At 39.9% G+C, this 19,881-nt stretch overlaps 1 protein-coding gene across 3 annotated transcripts in view; it reads right to left on the bottom strand.

The window, feature by feature from the left end:
- The window catches only part of PTPRT (protein tyrosine phosphatase receptor type T), a 918,862-nt gene that overhangs the window by 173,865 nt on the left and 725,116 nt on the right, over positions 1-19,881 (bottom strand). For all 3 annotated transcript variants that reach the window (XM_040981459.1, XM_040981457.1, XM_040981458.1), the window contains exon 13: positions 2,295-2,331. In XM_040981459.1, coding sequence (XP_040837393.1) covers positions 2,295-2,331 — 37 coding nt within the window. The remainder of the gene's footprint in view (positions 1-2,294; positions 2,332-19,881) is intronic.

Below are 19,881 nucleotides of genomic sequence, written 5' to 3'. Positions count from 1 at the left end.
TGATCACATCTCAGGGATTAGATATCTGCCAGTGGACCCATGAGGAACCTACCATGGTGACAGAAAAATGGAAGAGCTAGAGGAGAGACTGGTGATCCATCTCAATGATTCCACGTACCAACCCATTGCACCTAAGGGGTTCTTAACTCCTTCATATTAAAAAAGAGTACTGTTTTCATCAAGCGTGTCAAACGTGTCAAGAGGGAATTTGATGCAGACAGTCAGAAGAGAACAGATAAATCAGTTGTTGATTTCATAGCCTTTAAGCCTTGATACAGACTTCTCATTGGCAAGGCATGGGTTCACAGGATTCTCTGGGATGAGTATCCTTTGGGCATGGGGCCTGGCATGGCACAGACACTGATGGCATCCAGGTCTCTTTCTTTGCTGCATCTCTGCATTCCGTGGTGTTGAGAGGTGCTAACACCCTGAACCCTGGCAGATAGACATCCTGCTCGGACTCCATTTCTTTAGGGTGAAGTGCTGCTTCTCTTTGTCCTGGAAAATAAAGTGCGGCTACTTGGAATCTGCAATGTTCTGGTCTCCCAGAACTACTTTGCCTTGGCCAGCAGAGCATTCAGTCATCCACGCATTCCCACCCTTCTGCACACCCACAGGCGTGCACGCTCCACTGAAGATGGTAATCTGAGGATCAAATAGGAGGAGGAACCCTTACACTAAAGAGAAGTAGAGCTTTTCTGCTCCAGTTCTTTACATACAACCCCAATTCTAGAGGTAATGGTACCCACTCCGGAGAAGTTCAGAATGAGGGACCTCTACCTCTGAGGACCATGGATCCAGAATTTTCAGGAAAGTACAGTTTCAGGTATTCATACATCATTCCCCATTTTACCTACTGTCTATGAGATCACAGGTTCCCAATTCTCAGGCCAGAAAAACCACCCCAGAAATCACTGCTTTGGGAAGGCTTACAGTACACAGTATCTATGGAAACCCATGCAACTCATGGATGGCATGGGTTTCGACCTCTCCTTTGCCTACAGGTCAAAAGCTATTGGGGTCATGAGATATCCTAATGAAGAAGCTTCTCTGTACATTTCGTTCCCTTTTCAGATGTCTGTTTAAACAGGATGCTGTAGAGACCCTGCTGTCCTGGTTACTGTCCAGAGCCCTAGTGCTACCCAACTGACGGTATTCTTCCTTCTCCATTGTCTGTTTTCTTCAGTAGAAGAGTCTGCCAAGGACTGTGATTTGTGTCACTTTTGTTTGCAGGCCATCAGTTCTCCTTGCCTCACAGAGAGTATTTTATCTCTTTCTGTCCAGCAGCCTGAATTTCTGAGAGAGAACAAGTTAGGGACATGCCAACCTCTATGACTGATGTGAAATCAGGGTGACTTCTTATCACAGTGACCCTTTGCAGCTTCTGTCTTCTCTTTTGTGTTCAAACGTTGCACTGATTAAAGAGTCATACAGGATAGGTCTCAGGGCACATTTGACACAAGCGTTGGAATTCTCTGTTACGCATGCTCTGTCTCATTCTCCTCCCACCACATGTGCGAATGTTTTTATTTGTACATAGGCAGATTTTTGTGTATATTCATGGAGACTCACGTGTAGGTCACTGTCTTGTTTATATGTCTTGAAAGAAATTTATGCAACTCTGTATTCTGCCAATAAATGCAGGAAATAGAATCACATTTTGCTGTACTTGGGGAGAGTGCTTTGAAAAATACTGACTCTGTAACAGGAAGATAAACCTAGTTTCTAACCATTCAACCCTGTAATAGGTTAAACGATAACACACCATCCACTGATTTTGCTTTTTAAAAAAGAAAAATAAACAGAAACTTGGGCCACTTGAAAGAGGCAATTCAATTATAATTAGGAAAACAAAAGCGATGAGCCTGAACAAAGTTGCCTTCATTTTTGGGGGATGAGTGTTGCAAATGCCAACTACATAACAATGCAATGTTAGTTTTCTCATTATTAAAGGCACAGACACTAATCACCTCAGTTTTGAAAGCTAGGTGTCAACTGGATAAAGTATAAAATTCAAAACATGGGTCAAAGACATTTCAAAGAAAAATATCCACAAAAAATAAAAACATACAATTTCAGTAAAATTATACTGTCAATCCACTGATTCATGTCCTAGTTTATCTATACGTCTGTCTGTCCTTCCAGCCATCCAGTAATCACCTTACGAACTCTCACTAGTCTGTGGGCACAGCTGGTTTACTCGCTGTTGCCTAACATTTTGCTGTGTGACTAGATGAAAAAATTTATAAATGAGTAAAGAACAAATGCAGACAGACAAGGACAGACCAACATACCTTTTGTAGCCAGACGGACACAGTTGATTTTGGTTTCCTGTGGATTTAAAAAAAATTGAGGCACCAGTTAATTAGCTGTGGGTTATATAAAGTTGTTACATAAAGAAAATATACATATATATTTGCATATATATGCATGCATGTGTATTTTAGGCATAATTTAAAATTTATTCTTTCCATTTTCTCCCCCATTTGAATTGCCTTTTAATTCCATTTCTTTATTTCCTCTCAAGCTAGATACATATGTTCTTCTGTTCACTTCCTGGCTCCCACCTCCTTGTATGCCTCTTCCCACTTTTTAAAAACACGCCAAGCAGATATTGCCCAACATCCAATAGGTTTAATAACAACCTGTAAATGGCATGTTTTGCTATGCTATGTGCTTTGTTCAGTAACAGGAGTCAGCTGACAGAACAAGGGCTTCCTTGTGATATTTTGCTATGACAAGAACGCAATGAAGGTACACAATGAAGGGACACCAAGCACTAGTCCAGTGTATATGAACTGTGTGAGACTCAAACTGCAGTGATTTTGTTCAACTGGTCACTTTGGTCTTGAGATCTTGGTTGGGGTAGGGCTCATAACTTAGAAAAATATGAAATGAGTTTATGTGGGAACAAAATCTTTGCTGGGTAAAGTCTTTGGTTACTGCTGGCTCTTCCCCATATCAACAGGATCCATAGTTTTGTGTCATGTCTGGGACTTCAGTTACAGAGAATTGTGCGTATGAAGAAAAGCATCCTTAGCTTTCACTTCCTGGGATCCATTTCCCAGGCAGTCCTTGGAGTTGGGGGAAATTCCTGCAGACTAAAGTATACCCCCAACAACAATCAATGCAATAAGCAATAAAAGCAGAAACAAAGGATGCAAATGTGTGAGTCATCTAACCAAAACTCTATGGAAGCTAATGCTTTGCTTGCTGCTGCACACTGCAGGTACATGTTAATCAGGACAGAAAAGGTTGTGGCATAGTAGTAGTAAGCCTCATAGATTCCACTGGTTAGAAATAGCACAGAATTCTCTTTAAATGTTCTACTTATGTATTTACTTTCTTAGAAGGGCAGAATGACAGAGAGGGGATGTTGGAGGAAAAACGTGTGGGAGAGAGGAAAGGAGACCCCAAGTGAATACAGTTTGCAAAATATTTCGAAGTCCATACATGGTTTCTTCATAATAATAATTTCCATGAACGTTCTGAAGAATGCAGATATGCAAGGACCAGAAAAAAATTGTGCATCCCCAGGCTTATTTTGCAAATCCATCTTCCATGAACTGTTGTAGTTTCTTGACGTAGCAGCAGCTTGCCAATGCCAACAGTTCAATCCTGTGCTGTGTACTGACTCTTCTAATTGACATTCTTCTTCATGACAATTGCTGAACTAGTTACTTATCTCAAATGCCTCGTACTAGGATATTCTCAATTGCACAAGTTAAAAATTGCTCATACATTTTACTTTTCCACAAAATTGTTTTTCATTTTAAATACTAATCATCTGTTTCCTGAATTTTGCTAAATTCTTATTTCAAGAACTATCTGAAGAAAAGGAGATTGGGTTGACACGACTTATCCTTTGGAACAAGTATCTCCTTTTCTTTCTTTCCAAAGATGAAAGTGTCCCTTTTAAAATTGCAACATACCTTGATTTATTCATAATGTTTATTCTTAGAATGGGCATGATTGATGTGAGATGAAGCTTGGGACATAATGTGGATAGAACCTTTTCAATTACGAACATCTGGCCTATATTTTAAGAATATAGGTCAGTAGTGACCAATTCAACAATCCATCTAACTTTAGATTCATCCATCTACCCATGTACCCCTCATTCAACTACATACTGAAATTATTGGATGTATTTTTAATTCATGAGGCACCAACAAAATACTCAAGGCACCACATGTTTTATAAACTGCATCTGGAGGAACTTAAGTTGCACCACCCATCTGATCAAGAATCCCAGGGAAGCGAGTATTACATGCAATTCTTACTCTGGTATCCCATGGATGCCCCATGCAGGAAGATGGGGACTTAGTCCTGGATCCTTGAGATTTTCCACAGCTTTCCCAGTTGCTTTGGTTGATGGCTACATTTGTCTTTAAAACTGGACTGGGACCCAGTAGGTCTACCTAATTTTATTTCTTTATTATTCAAATAATATGCACGAAACTATCAGTACATGCTGAGTATTGGGATAAACAGAATATATCTATTCCTTGTTCCTGAAGATCATGTAGAACTGTGACAGAGTCAAATATCAGACAGTTTTTCTCATAAATTAATATCTAACATAATTACATATGTCAATAAACACTATTAAGGAGAAACAAAAGAAGATGATGTTGAGCGTTGAGTGGGAAAGCAGATGGTCTAACGTGTTGAGAAAGGCCATTTACCCTGTCATGAAAGACAAGTGGGAGGTAGAATAACAAAGTATTAAAGAAGGCTGTCTCAACCAGAAACAAATGTACAACGACCTAGAAGGGGGGAAATGTGTGGTGCAAGGAAGCTTGGTATGGCAGCAGTCCTAAATAAATTACCTGACCTAATGTGAAGCTTAAAGGGCAAGCCTACTAAAGTGTTCTAGATTGTTTTAAATTCCTTGGTCTGTTTCAGGAATAAGTGGAGGTCACCGAAGAGATATTTAAGCAGGAAGAATTAATGTTCAGGTTTACATTTTTAAATACGGAGGCTGTTGTATGAAAAATAGATTTAGGGCGCAAAAGATGAATAGCTGAGATGATGGTGGTTGAGAACGGGAGAGTGGCTTCAGTGCTCCCTCCCACCCACACCGACTGTTGGCTTTGGTTTTTGAGCTCTCTCACTACTGCACAGAGCCTCCTCTGCCCCACCCTTAAGGATGTATCTGGACTCCCTGTACTAACAATGCCTTTTCTTGGTGGAATCATTCTGTAACTGGACTTCCTTACAATGCATCCATCCCTAAGCTGTTGACTAGTTCCTCTTGAGCCCATACTTATCATCTGCGTATCCCTGAGACAGGTACTGCGACATTTAAAAAAAACAACAAGAAGAGGGTGTCCCTCCTTTCTACCATACAAAAATTGACAAATCAGAAAGGAAAAGAGGGGATTAAGGGAACTGAAACTTTTGAGAGCACATCTAGTTACTATACAAAAAATGCAAAATCTTCACAAATACCAAATGAAATTTCACAATAAGAGTAAAGAAAGTACAGCAGCAAGCATTACAATAATAAGTTATGAAATACAGTATATGGCAGAGTTCTGATCAAATTTACCTCAATATGATTTAATGAAAATGATTTCAACTTAGTTCACAATTACCTTCTGAATGTAAAGGTAATGTGTAAAACAATGTTACTTAAGGGACATGTACATTCTTTAATAAGATCTTGTGATGTAATTCATTAACCAATCATGCAAAAAAAAAAAAAAACCAGTGTAAGTTAGAAAGGCAAGGACACAGTGACAGGAGGAACCACAGGAGCAAATCAAAGTTCGATCAAGCAGTGGCAGTGATCCCGATATCACACAATAATTTAACCAGAGGAGCATTAAGGTGGCAGAGAATGCTCTTTTAGTGTCAAAAGCAACAATGAACAGGGACTCTGATATGAATATCAATGCAATAAAATAATAATGTTTTACATACTAAGTCAATAGCAGCCATGTGTAAAACCAGTGATCAGAAGACACAATGGGAACAAAGCCACCCTTGCACCAGCAGCGTCCAAGACTGTAAGTACTCCGGAGGACACTTGTATCTTTATGTACACAATGTTGCAGCACCTCTCATCCAAAGTAGAAAAGTATCCCTTGTGCTCAAGTTAGATAATTCAACATCTTAAAGATGTCAGTTCACTCTAATATATAAATTTAATGCAATCCCAGTAAAATTACTAATAGACTTTTTAATGGAGCTAGACTAGTGGACAATAAAATTTATATGAAAAAATGAAATTGCAGCCAGAGCTAGGAGAGGAGACAGAAAACCTGGGCAAGAGGAGTTTTTGTTTCAGATATCAAAGCACCAAAGCTCAGACTGCGTGCAACAGGGCAGTGCTGTGGCATACACAGGCAGGCAGGCTGGTGGGCGAACAGAAGAGTCCAAGCAAAGACTCCAGAACACCTGAAGGCTTGCAAGACAAGAAAAGTGACATCTCAGATCACTGGGGCGAAGACAGACTTTTACATGAATGTTGCTAGAACATCTGGACAGACATTTGGGAAAAAAATTAGATTCATACTTGATAGCATACACAAAACCAATACCAAACACCAGAAATCTACAAGTAAACAAACAAAAAGCAAAATAAGGCCTAAAACTTAGAAGCAAATGAGGAACTTGCATGTTAATCTTGACGAAAGAAAAAGCTTTTAACTTTGGCTCAATGTTTGAATGCAACGGAAGAAAATTAATCCATTTATTTGACTACATTATACTTGATGTGGCAAAAACATTGCAGGCAACTCAGAAAGTAAACAACTGGTAGAATTTGCAATCTGTGCCGCGGATAAAAGTTGATATCCCTGACACACAAATGACTCATAAAACATGAACAAAGGTGTGAAGATTTTGACAATGAAGTAACACATAAAACAGGTAAATAAAAATAATGTAAAGGCAAAGATATCAATTTCCTTTATAATAATATAAAGGAAATTAGATACTCTTGAGGTATAATGTCATATATAGGTTTGACAGAAATTCAATTGAGATCACAAACACTGAAAGGAGAAAAAAAAACTGAAGGAAAGCTGATACACTGGTACACTACTACAACAATGTAAATTAGTTTAACTGTTAGGGAAGGGAGTTTATCCAGAACTAGTAAAGTGACTTACTAATCTACTTTTTCTTCCACCAATTCCTTTCTAGAAATTTATCCTGAAGGTATCTATATCTAGATTCAATTTAGCTCCTTTATGGCAATAATGTTGCAATTGACAAGTATTAGAAGCAATATTTGTCCATGTCTGAGGGTGCCTGAGTAAACTAAAATAAAAACGCACAATGAGATGTTTGCAGTTATATAAACAAGTAAGAAATCTGTTTATAAACTGATACGAAGGAATATCCAGCTACAAGTTGTACTTCACCTACAAGGGAAAATGAAAGAAATGTTAATCTCAGAATGTTGCAAAGAAGAAATGAAGTACACCGGTTATCTGCAGGCATGGCGAGAAGGAGGGGCGAGAAGTGGCATGCACTTCTGTGCAAGCAAAATTCTGCACAACAGAGTGTGTGGAACCACGTTACGCTTTAAACACAACCCCAAACCAAGAGACATCGAGAAAAATGGCCCCAAATTGTAAAGAAAAATTAATTTTCTTTCTAATCACATCCAAGGAAAAGGAAAAGAAGTAAAATTTGAGTATATTAATTAGCACGTACTCAGACTGAAGCTACAAGAACTATAAACATATGGGGTATTTGAAAAGTTCCTGGACAACAGAACTAAAAGACACATTTTCATGCACACATTTTGCACTCCACATATTTTCCATACAATATTTGAAGACCTTTCACACATTGAACTCTAGTCAATGAGTTTGTTTTATGAATTGTCATAGCTTCATGGCTCTGAAAACACTTTGAGTATTCCAGGTTGAACAGATGAGGGAGCAGGTGGAGAAAGGTGAGGGTCTTGCTTCTCACTGTCAGATAAGGTAGTTACAAATACGGGAAAAGTTCAAATGAATCCTGAGTTGTTACTCTGGAGTTGGAATATCAATAGGAATTAACAAGTAGTAATTAGGGCCTGGCGTGATAGTGTAGCAGTTAAGGTCCTAGCCTTGAATGTGCCGGGATACCATATGGGTGTCGGTTCTAATCCCGGCGTCCCCGCTTCTCATCCACCTCCCTGCCTGTGCCCTGGAAAGCAGTCGAGGACAGCCCAAAGCCTTGGGATCCTGTACCAATGTGGGAGACCTGGAAGAAGCTCTTTGTTCCTGGTTTTGGATCAGCTCAGCTCTGATCATTGCAGCTTCTTAGGGAGTGAGCCAACAGGTGGAAGTTCTTTCTGTAAATCTGCCTTTCTAACAAAAATAAATCTTTAAAAAAAAAGTAAGTTTTCAACATCTGATGTAAAAATGTCAGAAGACAAAGAGAAAGTCTTATAGAGGTTTCTATTTGGCTGTGTTGGTTTAAGAACAAAATAGAATAATGATATGTGGCTGACACCACGGCAGCACAGACTAAGCCTCTCCCTGGGATACTGGCATCCCAGTCTGGAAAAGCAGCAGAGGATGATCCAAGGTCGTGGGCCCCTGCACCATATGGGAGACACAAAGGGGCTCTTGGCTCCTGGCTTTAGGCTTTTGCAGCCATCTGGGGCGTGAACCAGCAGAAGGAAGAGCTTTCTGTCACCGTCTCTCCTTCTCTCTGTAGCTGCATCTATACAATAAAAATAAATCTTAAAAGAAGATGTGAGTGAGCTATAAAACTTTGACTAAAATAAGGATCTGCAATTTTTTCTAGTATGTATAAATGAATACATTAAAATAGGAAAAATAAAATTTTCAAGTGTCAACACATGAATCTCAAGGAATAATGGAGAATTAACACTCGGAAAACAACTTGCAGTGACTGAGCTGGTAATTTTAAGGAAAAGCTTAAATGGAGCAAAGAAGGTTTCATGAAGAACAATATGCCTAGTAGTGTATCTGTACAAAGAAATGTTACCTTGACGGGTAACATGTCAGAGGTCAAACATCACAAATGTCTGTAAAACTCATACCATGCACCACCCGACATGACACATGAAGAAAACATCTGTGGTATCCATGATAGAAACGCCTAACTTGACCTAATCACCTAGGAAACTCAGAAAATTCAGAAAACACTTTAAAAGTAACTAAGTTGGGCCTAGCAGCTAAAGTCCTCGCCTTAGATGTGGCAGGATCCCATATGGATGCTGGGTTCTACTCCTGGTGGCCCCACTTCCCATCCAGCTCCCTGCCTGTGGCCTGGGAAAGCAGTCAAGGACGGCCCAAAGGCTTAGGACTCTGCACCTGTGTGGGAGACTCAGAGGAGGTTCCTGTCTCCTGGCTTCGGATCAGCTCAGCTCCAGCTGCTGCGGCTGCTAGGGGAGTGAATCAATGGATGGAAGATCTTCCTCTTTGTCTCTCTCTGTGAGTTTGCAATACAAATAAATATTTTTTTTAAAAAGTGACTGGCTTGTATTTCTTTCAAAAGGCTTATTTACCTTATTTGAAGGAGAGGGGAGAAGGGAGAGATTTACTCATTTTGAGATCTTCCATCTGCTGGTACACTTCCCAGGGGGTAGCAATGGCCAGGTCTGGGCTACACTTGGGTGAAGCTAGGAGCCAGGAGATTCCACCAAGCCTCCCACACAGGTGGCAAGGTCCAAGAACTAGGGCCATCTTCCTCTGTTTTCTCTGGCCAGTGTTAGGGAGCAGAGTAGGATGGGGAGCAACCAAGACATGAAGCTTGCACCACTGTCCCTTTGGCTTGCCAGTGTCACAGGCAGCAGTTCTACTCAACTTGACATAATACTATGCCCCTAATCCCCAACAATGTCTCGCAGTTTTTAAGACATAAGACATGAAAGCCGAGGAAAGACAGAAATCCACAGGGAAATGAGAGTCCGAATTGTATTGTAGCTATACTGTAAATTCACAATCAAGTATTCAGGAGTAAAGGAGTGATAGATCAATGCATTTACAGAGGGGAGAAGAGAGGAGAGAGGGGCAAGGGGAAGGGCAAGAAAAGGGAGTAAAAAAGCACCTGTGTTAAATATCAGTGAATGGGCCAGCTGTGAAGATAGAACATTCATCATACCAGTCCTGAAACTGTTCTCTAAGTTTGAAACTGCTTCGAAATAAAACAAGATAAATGGGGCTGGCGATTTAGCATAGCAGGTAAAGCTGCCACCTGTCTCCATCCCATATGGTTGCTGGTTCATAGCCTAGCTGCTCCATTTCCCATCCAGCTCCTCGCTAATGTCCTGGGAAAGGTGATGGCAGACAGCCCAGAGTGCTTGGGCTGCTGCCACTCACGTGGAAGATCAGAAGCAGCTCCTGATTGCCATCTGGGAAGTGTACCAGCAGATGCAAGATCTCTCTTTCTTGCTCTCTCCTTCCCTTTCTGTGACTTTAAAATAAACAAACAAACAGCAACCAACCAAGATAGACGATGGGCTGACCACGGGGGAAGCTGAGTCACTGTAATATAGGGTCATTCTGATATCCTTCATACTTTCACAGCTACTGAAAACTGTAACTTACTTGGTCTCTATTGTCATCATCATGGTCTAAACCTCCACTATTTCTTGCCTTGGGTGATTATAATAGCTTTCTGACCATGCTTTCAAGTTGTCTAGAGACTCTTCGCAAGATCCCTCTGCTCTTTAGCCACAATAATCTTTTAATTACCTAATCCAGGTCCTATTACTCCTCAACCACCCGAGGGCGCTATGGTTGAAGCCCTGATTCCTCTCCCTTGATCGCCATCCACTGTCCTGCACAGGCAGCCCCTGCCATTTCTTTCTTCTCCTTTGGGCATATTGCCGTCATGTATGTTTCCCAAACATGCCAAGTATGTGCTCTCAAGCCTCCCCATGTGCTGTTCCTGGAGTGGCCCGAGATGCCCACCACCTTCCCATCATTCCAGTTCCAAGTCCTGTCCTCCAAGAAACCTCCTCTGAGAACTCCTTCCCCCACTGTAATGTCATTATTTTTAATTTCCATGCACTACTACCTAAAACAGTTAATAGGGGAGACATAGTGTGGCTCATTCAGGATGACAAATATATCATACTAATATGAGATGTTAACTGCAGGGGAAGCTGGGTGTAGTTTAATGGTGACAATATCACACTCATGTAAGACGCTAATAGTGAAGTCTGGTGTGGGGCATGTGGGAACTCTGTACTCTGCACTATGTGGACACTTTAGTTTTATGAATTTAAAACTATTCTAGACTTTCAATTTTATTTTTAATTTATTAACACTTACTAATAGTAACTTTCATTGCTCCCTTCAAGTTGAAAGCAGGAGACAGTCCCACTTTTTTTTTCGTATGTAGTGGCTGGCACATATTAAACAGGCTGTACATAATGAAGGAAATTGGACATCCAAAATGTTTTGCTTCTCACTGAGTGGCTAAATACCTTGTTAAAAATCTCTCTGTAATCTGAGTCACAGTGCTCCCATCCATAGAATGGGAGCGATGTCCTCTCTTCTTCTCGTGAGGGTGAACACAAATGTGTGTGCACAAGCGTCTTGAGAGACATATAGATGCTTACATGCATGACCCAATGAGTATGAACACATCCATGTTGCGGATTTAGGAAGGCAATTTTCTAATTCTCCCTGGTTTCAAGAGTGAGCGACAATCTTCAAAGGATGGCATGCATGTCTTCCTGTTAGCTGATTGCTTTCTTTCCTTTCCATATTCCAGAACGAATTCCACTACATCTCACTGAATGTACTATGGAGTTCCTAAGCCTAGGACTTCTGTTTGAGTGTTTCCTTGGCCAGACACATCCTTCCTCTGCCCCACTGTCTGAGAACATCGGGCAGCTTTCAATATTCAACACAGATCCCACGTTTCCTGAGGCTTTATTGCCTTCCCAGGTCCAGGCTGGCCGGTATGTATTGTCTTCCACACTTGATTCCTGATACAGTTTATTGCACACATTTGTTTTCATGACCGTCTTTTCCAATGGACTGTGCGTTCCCTGAGGGCAGGGGATATTATTTAGCTGTGTATCCACTCTTGGACCCAGCACAAATCCTCAATCAATGATGATAGGATTATCATTATCAGCATCAATATCTCTTGACAGAGAGGAGTATGACCAATAAAAGTGTAATTTTACGGGCTCAAACAAAGGCATATGGAGTTTGGAAAACAGGATTTAAATCCATGGTTCTTATCTTTAGCAAATTGTTTCCCACACTGGACTTCACTTTCTTTTTCTGTCAAAAAGAAGGAAGCTGGGCAATACGCACTTTCCAAAATGCATTTCATACTTCCTATTCCCTGGTCACAGGACCTGAAGGGGATGGACTGGCTTTAGAAATCATGCTTTAATTGGGATGTTAGAAGTACAGTTCCTCTGGGCCTCATGGAGAGTGGGTTTAGAGTTTTCATCACGAGCCAGACTTCTAGATCTAAACCAACCTAAGCAGAGCCGTCCTTCGTGCTTCCCTGAACAGCTCTTATCTGCCCTTAATGATCCCTGCTGTCTGCAAGCAATCCGTTGAGCTGTAATTACTAATTGATGTTTGTAAAGTCTTTGGAATTCCCAGGTGTCAGATGTAATCAAAGGCCAATTTATTATGATAATTGTTATTAGTACAGCTTCTCACTATTTGTTGACGTTAATGGCAGGGCCAGCAGGTGTTTCAAGACTGAGCAGGGAGACTGACACTGGTCATGGAATGAAGAGCACAGTGCAAATCCTACTCATCCCAGTCCATCCACAGTCTTCCTGAAGCCATTTCATGGGGGACTAAGACCAGCATGAAGCAGGACACTAAACACACAGGACTGCCTAACTGCCTTCTGTCATTCATAGATTCAAACCCAGCGCAGTTTCTTGCATACAGACTGTGATTCAGCAAATAACAGCCTCAGAGTCTTGGTTTGCTCATGCACTAAGCAGGGATACATATAGTACCTGTTTACACCTGCTGTGGACCTGTAATGCCAGTTTGCACCTGCTGTGTTTGCAAATTTTGAGGAAAGCAGTTACGAATACAGAAGGAAAAGTCAGGAGACTGCTGAAGCTGTCCAGGCAAGACATATTTCTAGAACCAGGCTAGTGGCATTGGAGATGAGAAGAGTGGATACATTGAAGAAACTTGAAGAGGACACAGTGGTGATGGACTCTGGAGTAATCTACATTTTACTGAGACTAAGGGGTTGTTATGGAGCAAATTGATTATTCTTTAATAATTGCGATACTGTTTCTATTACTTACATGTGTCATTCCTGTTAAGTTGTCTAGCTCTGCAGCCCAATACATTCACTGTACAGATGGGCAAAGTAGAGACCACAACCAAACTTAATAACCAAACTAAACAAACTTAGCATCCAAGATCCAATGTCCAAGAAAGATCTGTTGAAGACTTGTCTCTTTCTTGTACACATCTCTGGACACACCTTTTAAACTTTCCTTTGCAATCTTACACCCTCTTCCTTCTTCATACATCCAGTGTATCAGCTCTTACACCTAGGCACCCTGGACGTCACTGAATTTCTTCTTCTGTTCTGAATTCCCCCCTCCCACATCATGTTCAATGTTTGTTCAAATTTGATTAATGGGTTTAAAATGTCTATGCCCTCTTAGATTTTGTTTGGTCTTTCTTAAATGTCTCTGTCTATGCTATCTGTGATAATGTTATACCGGAAGCTGACAGTAATAGGATTTTTGTTTTCTACATGGCAGTGACCATGATAGCATTTTAAAATGAATCTTTTCAGTTAATATTTATAAAAATGTTTATAATTGACACTAAAGGCATCAAAGTTTCCCAACAAGAAAACTCAGAAAAGTCAAGTCACTGGCCTTAGGTCACATGGCTGGTCAGTGCCAATCTGTGTATCAGAACAGACTCCACATTAGGCACGGTCATAAAAAATGCTACTGGGAAACACACTGGAAAACCAATTAATCTTATGTAATTAGATTAACCTTAGGAGATAGCATCGGTTAGTGGAATTAATGCACAAGAAATAGATCCCTCGAGTACAAGTGCTTCATATGTCCATCAACTGATGACTGGATTAAAAAATGTGGAGTGTGTGTATCTCCTGAAATCATACTCAACTATAGAAGCTGAAATGCTGTCTCTTACATCAGAATGGGTGCAACTGAAAATCACTAACAACGCTACTGAATTAAGCCAGTCCCCAAAGACAAATCTCACATTTTCCCTGATGTGTGGTAATTAAATCAGAGATCAATGAATGTAACACATATGAGCAAAAGGGACATTCTGAGATGTGATCGTCAATTACAGCCCTGGTCTATGTTCTTGAGGAACAATTAGTTTTCTACTTACTACTTTCTGCATTATTTAATGGAGGGTTAAGCTTGTGATTGCACACTAAGTAGAAAGCATGTCATTATAAAAACCAAATTAAACAAAAATGGAAGGAGGAGGGAGGGTGGCAGTAAGGGCACAGGATAGGCAGAAAGTATCCTTATGCTCTAAACATATATATGTATATATATATATGTCATTTATATATAAAAATAAATGAAACTTGTTCACCTTATATGCGCAAAATGTTTATAAAGGTTAAAAATACTAACATCTCTGAGTGCACAGGACAGCTTCAATCAGTTTATGAGATTGACCAGCATCTTCTCAGGACATCTTATGTAAGGATATATCAGTATCCTTTTGGCATATCTCATGAAATTTTATATATATATATATACACATATATATACACACATACATACATATATATGATATATCAAGACATATGTATTATATACATCAAGAAAACCTAGGCAAGCCTGCTGCGTATTTTGCCTTAGTTTCTAAGTAGCGTGAGATATACAGACAGCGTAATATTTAATTAACTTCCCATAACAGGCTTCTGCTAATGGTTACTGCAAGTTTCCTGAGTTCATTTTAGAATTTAACTGAATACACACATATTTATGCATATACACACGTATTCCTGTATATATTTTATAAGACTGATGTGTATATAGCATATGCTGAATATCTGCATACATGAGCGAACTTTAAATGAAGCTCATGTGCAGTGGATAGTTTTGGACAAGTGTCTGGCCTGATGGATTAGCGCTGGCTGGAATGGTTAGTCCACTATGAGGATGTCTGGCTCTAACTTCCTGCTGATGCCAGCTCTGGGAGGAAGTGGTGATGGCCTAAGGAATGGGGTTTCTGCCACACACACAAGAGTCATGGATTGTGTCCCCGACTCCCAGGTTCAGCTTGGCAAGTCCCAGTGTCACAAGAATTTGGGGAGTGACTCAGTGGATGGGGGAGAGAGGCTCTTCTTTTCTTTAGCCAAATCTCTGCCTCTCAAACAAAAACCACAAATCTACACAGTGCTATTTTTCTAAAACTTTTCATGAACTTTCTGAAGACATTCCATATACATATTTATGTATTATATATTGGTGTGTTAATATTTAAAAACATATCTTCAGCTGAAGTTCTTACGAATGTTCAAAGAGCTACTACGTTTCTCACTTATATCTTACAATATTGCCAGTCAGGTAGGGAGGTGACATGCCATTGCTATTCCCATCTAACAGATGGGCAAACTGAGGCTTGGCAAGCAGTATGCAAGTTAGATAGTTGAGAAATGGCTGGCTGAGTTCTTAAACTCATTGATTCAGTTTCCATATTCAGAAGTGTTTTAATTCTTAGAAACACATTTGGGGTATTTTGTCTAAGTTGCATGAGGCGCACTCAGTGGAGTGTCCAGATGGGCAGAGCTTGTGCTATATGGGAAGTTAGGCTCCTACTTTTATGAGATTGTCTTTGCGAATGGGGTCTAAAGACTGACAACTCAAGGTTCCGCCAGACAAGATAATCTGCTGTCAACACTTGGGTAACCTTCATCTCCTTCTTCAAATGAGTTTAAAGTATTTTTCTACACTGGAAGAAGATGTTCTTGTTCCCTCAGGTCTCATACCAGGATAATAAAATCGGTAGGAATTGTGAATGAGAAAAGTAAATTAGCAACCTGGGAGAATTTATCATGGTATTTGTACAAGGTGACACTTCGGGAATTTCTTTTTTACCTGAGGGGGTAAAAAAAAAAAAAAGAATTTGAGCCCCAGTAGATGTTCAAGATTCTGAAGAGCACATAGGAGCAGGCTCCGTTAGTGAGCCTGGATACAGAGATGCCAGCGGGGAGGGACGAGCCCCAGGATGAAGGACCCACTGAGGACTGGAAAAGAGGCCGCTGTGTTAGGACTGAGTTCCAGCTCTGCTTTGGACTCTAGATCTCTGCTGACGCACACCCTGAGTGGCAGCAGCTGATCATGCAAATACTTGGGTCACTGCCACTTATACAGAAGACAAGGATGGATTTCCTGGTTCTGGCTCCAGCTGGGTTCAGCCCCCAGGTATTGTTCTCATTTGGGAACTGAATTCATGAATAGAAAATATCTCTGTCTCCAAATATATAAAAAGAAGGTACAAGATCGAATAGAAAACTTGAAACCATGTTTGAGATGTCAAAGGAATGAATCCCACTATGGGTTGACAGCCTGAATACACAGACATGAGTCCTGAGGTCTCCCAGCAGCAGGAAAGCGTACGCTCCCATGTGCATTCTTGGGGGGCTAATTGGGGCATCTTTACTCAGGTAAGGCTGCTCCTACAACCTCACTCTTAGGAAAGGGGTCTCAGAAATGGGAAAAACAGGACAAAAATGACAGCAATGATGTTTTAAGATGGTTTTATATACTCTGTCTCATTTTCTCTCCCCAAGTCTTTGAAAGGCAGATCACTAATTATGCCACACGTTATGAACTGTTAAGTGCCAAAGGCACACAGCTGAGAACAGCCTCAATTCAAAGTCAGGTCTGGTGTCCGACTCCCAGTTCTTTCTATCCCAGCATGCCTCACAAAAACCATCCATGTGCAAACATTCTTTAAATAGCACTTGGACACAACTAAAGTAATTGCTTCCAATTCGTTCTGAAACACAATTTTTTTTAACCCAGCCACCACTACATCACAGTTTATTATAATGTGATTGCACTGAAAAGATGGTGACCCGTCCAATATAGTATTGGATGTCCAATCGCTCTCAAGAGTTCAAAAGTTGGAAAAGGGTGCCAAAAAGAAAAAACACACTTCCGCTTCCAACTTTTTTTTAAAATACAGATCAGCATGTGGCACAGGCATCATCCAGGTTAAATAAGTCCTAAATGACAAAAAATAATATGGCAAGGAAAGAGTTCTCTCCGCATGAACAGCACACGCATAACAGCATTGCCCAACAAAAGGTGGCTTCTGATGGAAATTTGCATGCATTCTCTACACTTGTTCTGTATCCAGCCGCTAATTATGGTCTTTTCAACTTCACAATCATGGCTAATGGTGGTGGGGATGCAGGGAACAGTAGATTCAGCAGACCTCATTCTGGGACGAGTGGGAAAAAAACAATGCAAGCCTGCACCTACCCACTGTTTACAACTGATGCAGTGACTCTGGGTACCATCTGGCAGATGTAGAGGAAATCAAGACTGCCCATGAGACTGGAACTTTGGAAATGAGACATCTGGGAGAAACCTCTCACTAGCAGAATGCAAGCAACAGCCTTTAAGGCTAACACATCTTGGTAAAAAAATGGTTGAGAACAAGCAGCCTTCATTCTATACTGAACTGAAATTCAAACTTCACTGCTACTAAATTTAGTAACATTCACTACTGAAGACTTCTTTTTTTTTATCATTGAATCCTTGAAGTAAGTAGAAATATTCCAACCTACAAGTGAGGAAACCATTACAGAACAAAAGGAGCAGTTCACATATTGATTAATACATTCACTCACTCATTCATCAAATACCGATTGGGTGTCTATTGTGACCATTGCACTCAATAGGAAAGATTCAGCAGAAAGGGAAAACAACAGAAAGCAGAGTTCCTCACTGATGGAGATCTCAGCAGAATAAGGGAAACACATGGTATCCAAAATGTGCAAAAAATATACCCAGTGTTATGAAAGATGCATCGGTAGTGAGTACTATTCTGAATGGATCTTGGTTAGTATGTTTGCGATAGTATATCTCAGGGGTTGTGATATTGCAACAGGTGCCTGAAAAACAATGAATGAAAGGATATTCAAGGAAAGTAACAGCTTGTGTCAAGGCCCCAAAGTCAGAAAAAAAATCTTGGAATGAAATAACAGTCTTTTAGGTGGGGTAGTTAAAATACAGCAGGCCTGAACTAACTGTATTTGAATTAAGTGCTAGGTTCTGGTAACCCCATTTTAAGGTCAGCATTGAAAAGAAGAATATGTATGTCACATAAAAGAGTAAATGAGATAAAGGAATCTATGAACTGGGCCACAGGAGATAAAAAGAAGTAATCACATATTAAATATCAATGAGAGAAGACTTGGGTGGCCAGGGTTGAGTACTATTGTATTTCCTCTGGAAGTCTGACATGGGAAAGAAAGAAACGATTTGTTCAAATCAATAGAAGTGGCCCACAGGGGAGAGTTAAGGACATATAATCTGGCTTTACCTAAGGAAAAAAATTCTGGTAATTTCACCTGTTCCACAAAGGAATCAACTCCCTTTCACTCCAAAGAATTGCAGTGATCAAACTGCAGTCCTGCCAAGACCTGTTATTGGACTTTTCTTTTGGGGGGGGGGGCTTCTGGTCTATATTATCTGGCACCTCAAAGTTCATCCAACCTGAAGATTTCACAGGTCTGTATTATAGCCATGTCCAAACCAAATTGTTATCATGTGGCCTGCTTTACAAGAGAAAAAATACAGGTGATGAGAATTCAGTACCAAGGACAGCACTCCCACCATGCACAGTGACTAGCCTCGCTATATGTAACAAGGGTTTAATGGCTAAACGTGAGATTAATAATCAGATCAAAATTTTCAGCATACGTGCCTGTGAGCAGTGCAGTTTATGAAAATGCCTTACAGGGCTCTGGATATCATGTCTCGTAATGCCTATCACACTTATGTTCTCCAAGGTTTATAACATGTCTTTACTTTCATGTAATGAGTTAGCATTTAATATGTGACATCTACCTTCCTGGGTATAATGATTAGTTGACAAACTACTTTCTAAAAAAAATTTTCCCCATCAAGAGCATAAACACAGTGAGGTCAAAAACTTTTGTCTGTTGTTGGCTTACTGCTGTACTGGCACTTAGGAAAATATTTTTTGTTGTTGTTGTTGCTGGTTGCTTGTTTTTTGTTTTCTTCCTTAATGAATCAAATATTTTTAACTATTTGAACATCTACAAGTTACACAGCTATTAGGGTTTTGTTCAGAGTCAAAATGCTTACAAAGGCTGGATTCATTGATGACCTCTAATATGCATGGAGAAAGGATTCCACACATTGGAATTTTTTACTGTGTCTTGAATAAAGTTGTAGGTAGGATAGGCTGGAATTACACAGGTTGATAGTAAATGATGTAGCCTGGCTCACAGTCACCCTGAAATAAATATTTTGCTTTCCTTTCTTATAGTTTAATTATCTTTGTCCCATCATTTTAAAATATTTCAGTGATGTGGGTTTTCAAAATTTTGGGTTGTATGTCATCCAATCTATTTTTTTTTTCTTTTAAGAAGGGGAGAAATGACCACTTTTTCATCAAGCCTAGTGCGTTTGTCTTGTTTTTATATTTACTTATAATTTGTTTTTCTCTCTCTTTAGATTGCTGTCTTTTGCCTTTCACAATACAATACTATGTTTAAAAAACTGTAAAATCTCTCGGCTTTCAAAAATAAAACAGTATTTATTTCCATTTGACTAACACAGGGAAATAAACAGATTTTTATTTATGTTCTTCAATCCTCAATTTTTCCTTTTTTGCTGATGTGAATTATAGAAATAACAATTTTTATTTTAAAAATATGCATCCTCTTCAATCATTTTTA

The sequence above is a fragment of the Ochotona curzoniae genome, unplaced genomic scaffold, assembly GCF_017591425.1.
Source record: "Ochotona curzoniae isolate NIBS_2020 unplaced genomic scaffold, NIBS_Ocur_1.0 contig_3520, whole genome shotgun sequence".
In the NCBI taxonomy this organism is placed as follows: domain Eukaryota; kingdom Metazoa; phylum Chordata; class Mammalia; order Lagomorpha; family Ochotonidae; genus Ochotona; species Ochotona curzoniae.
The sequence above is the reverse complement of the archived record's forward strand: the minus strand, read 5'-3'. Positions and strand labels throughout refer to the sequence as shown.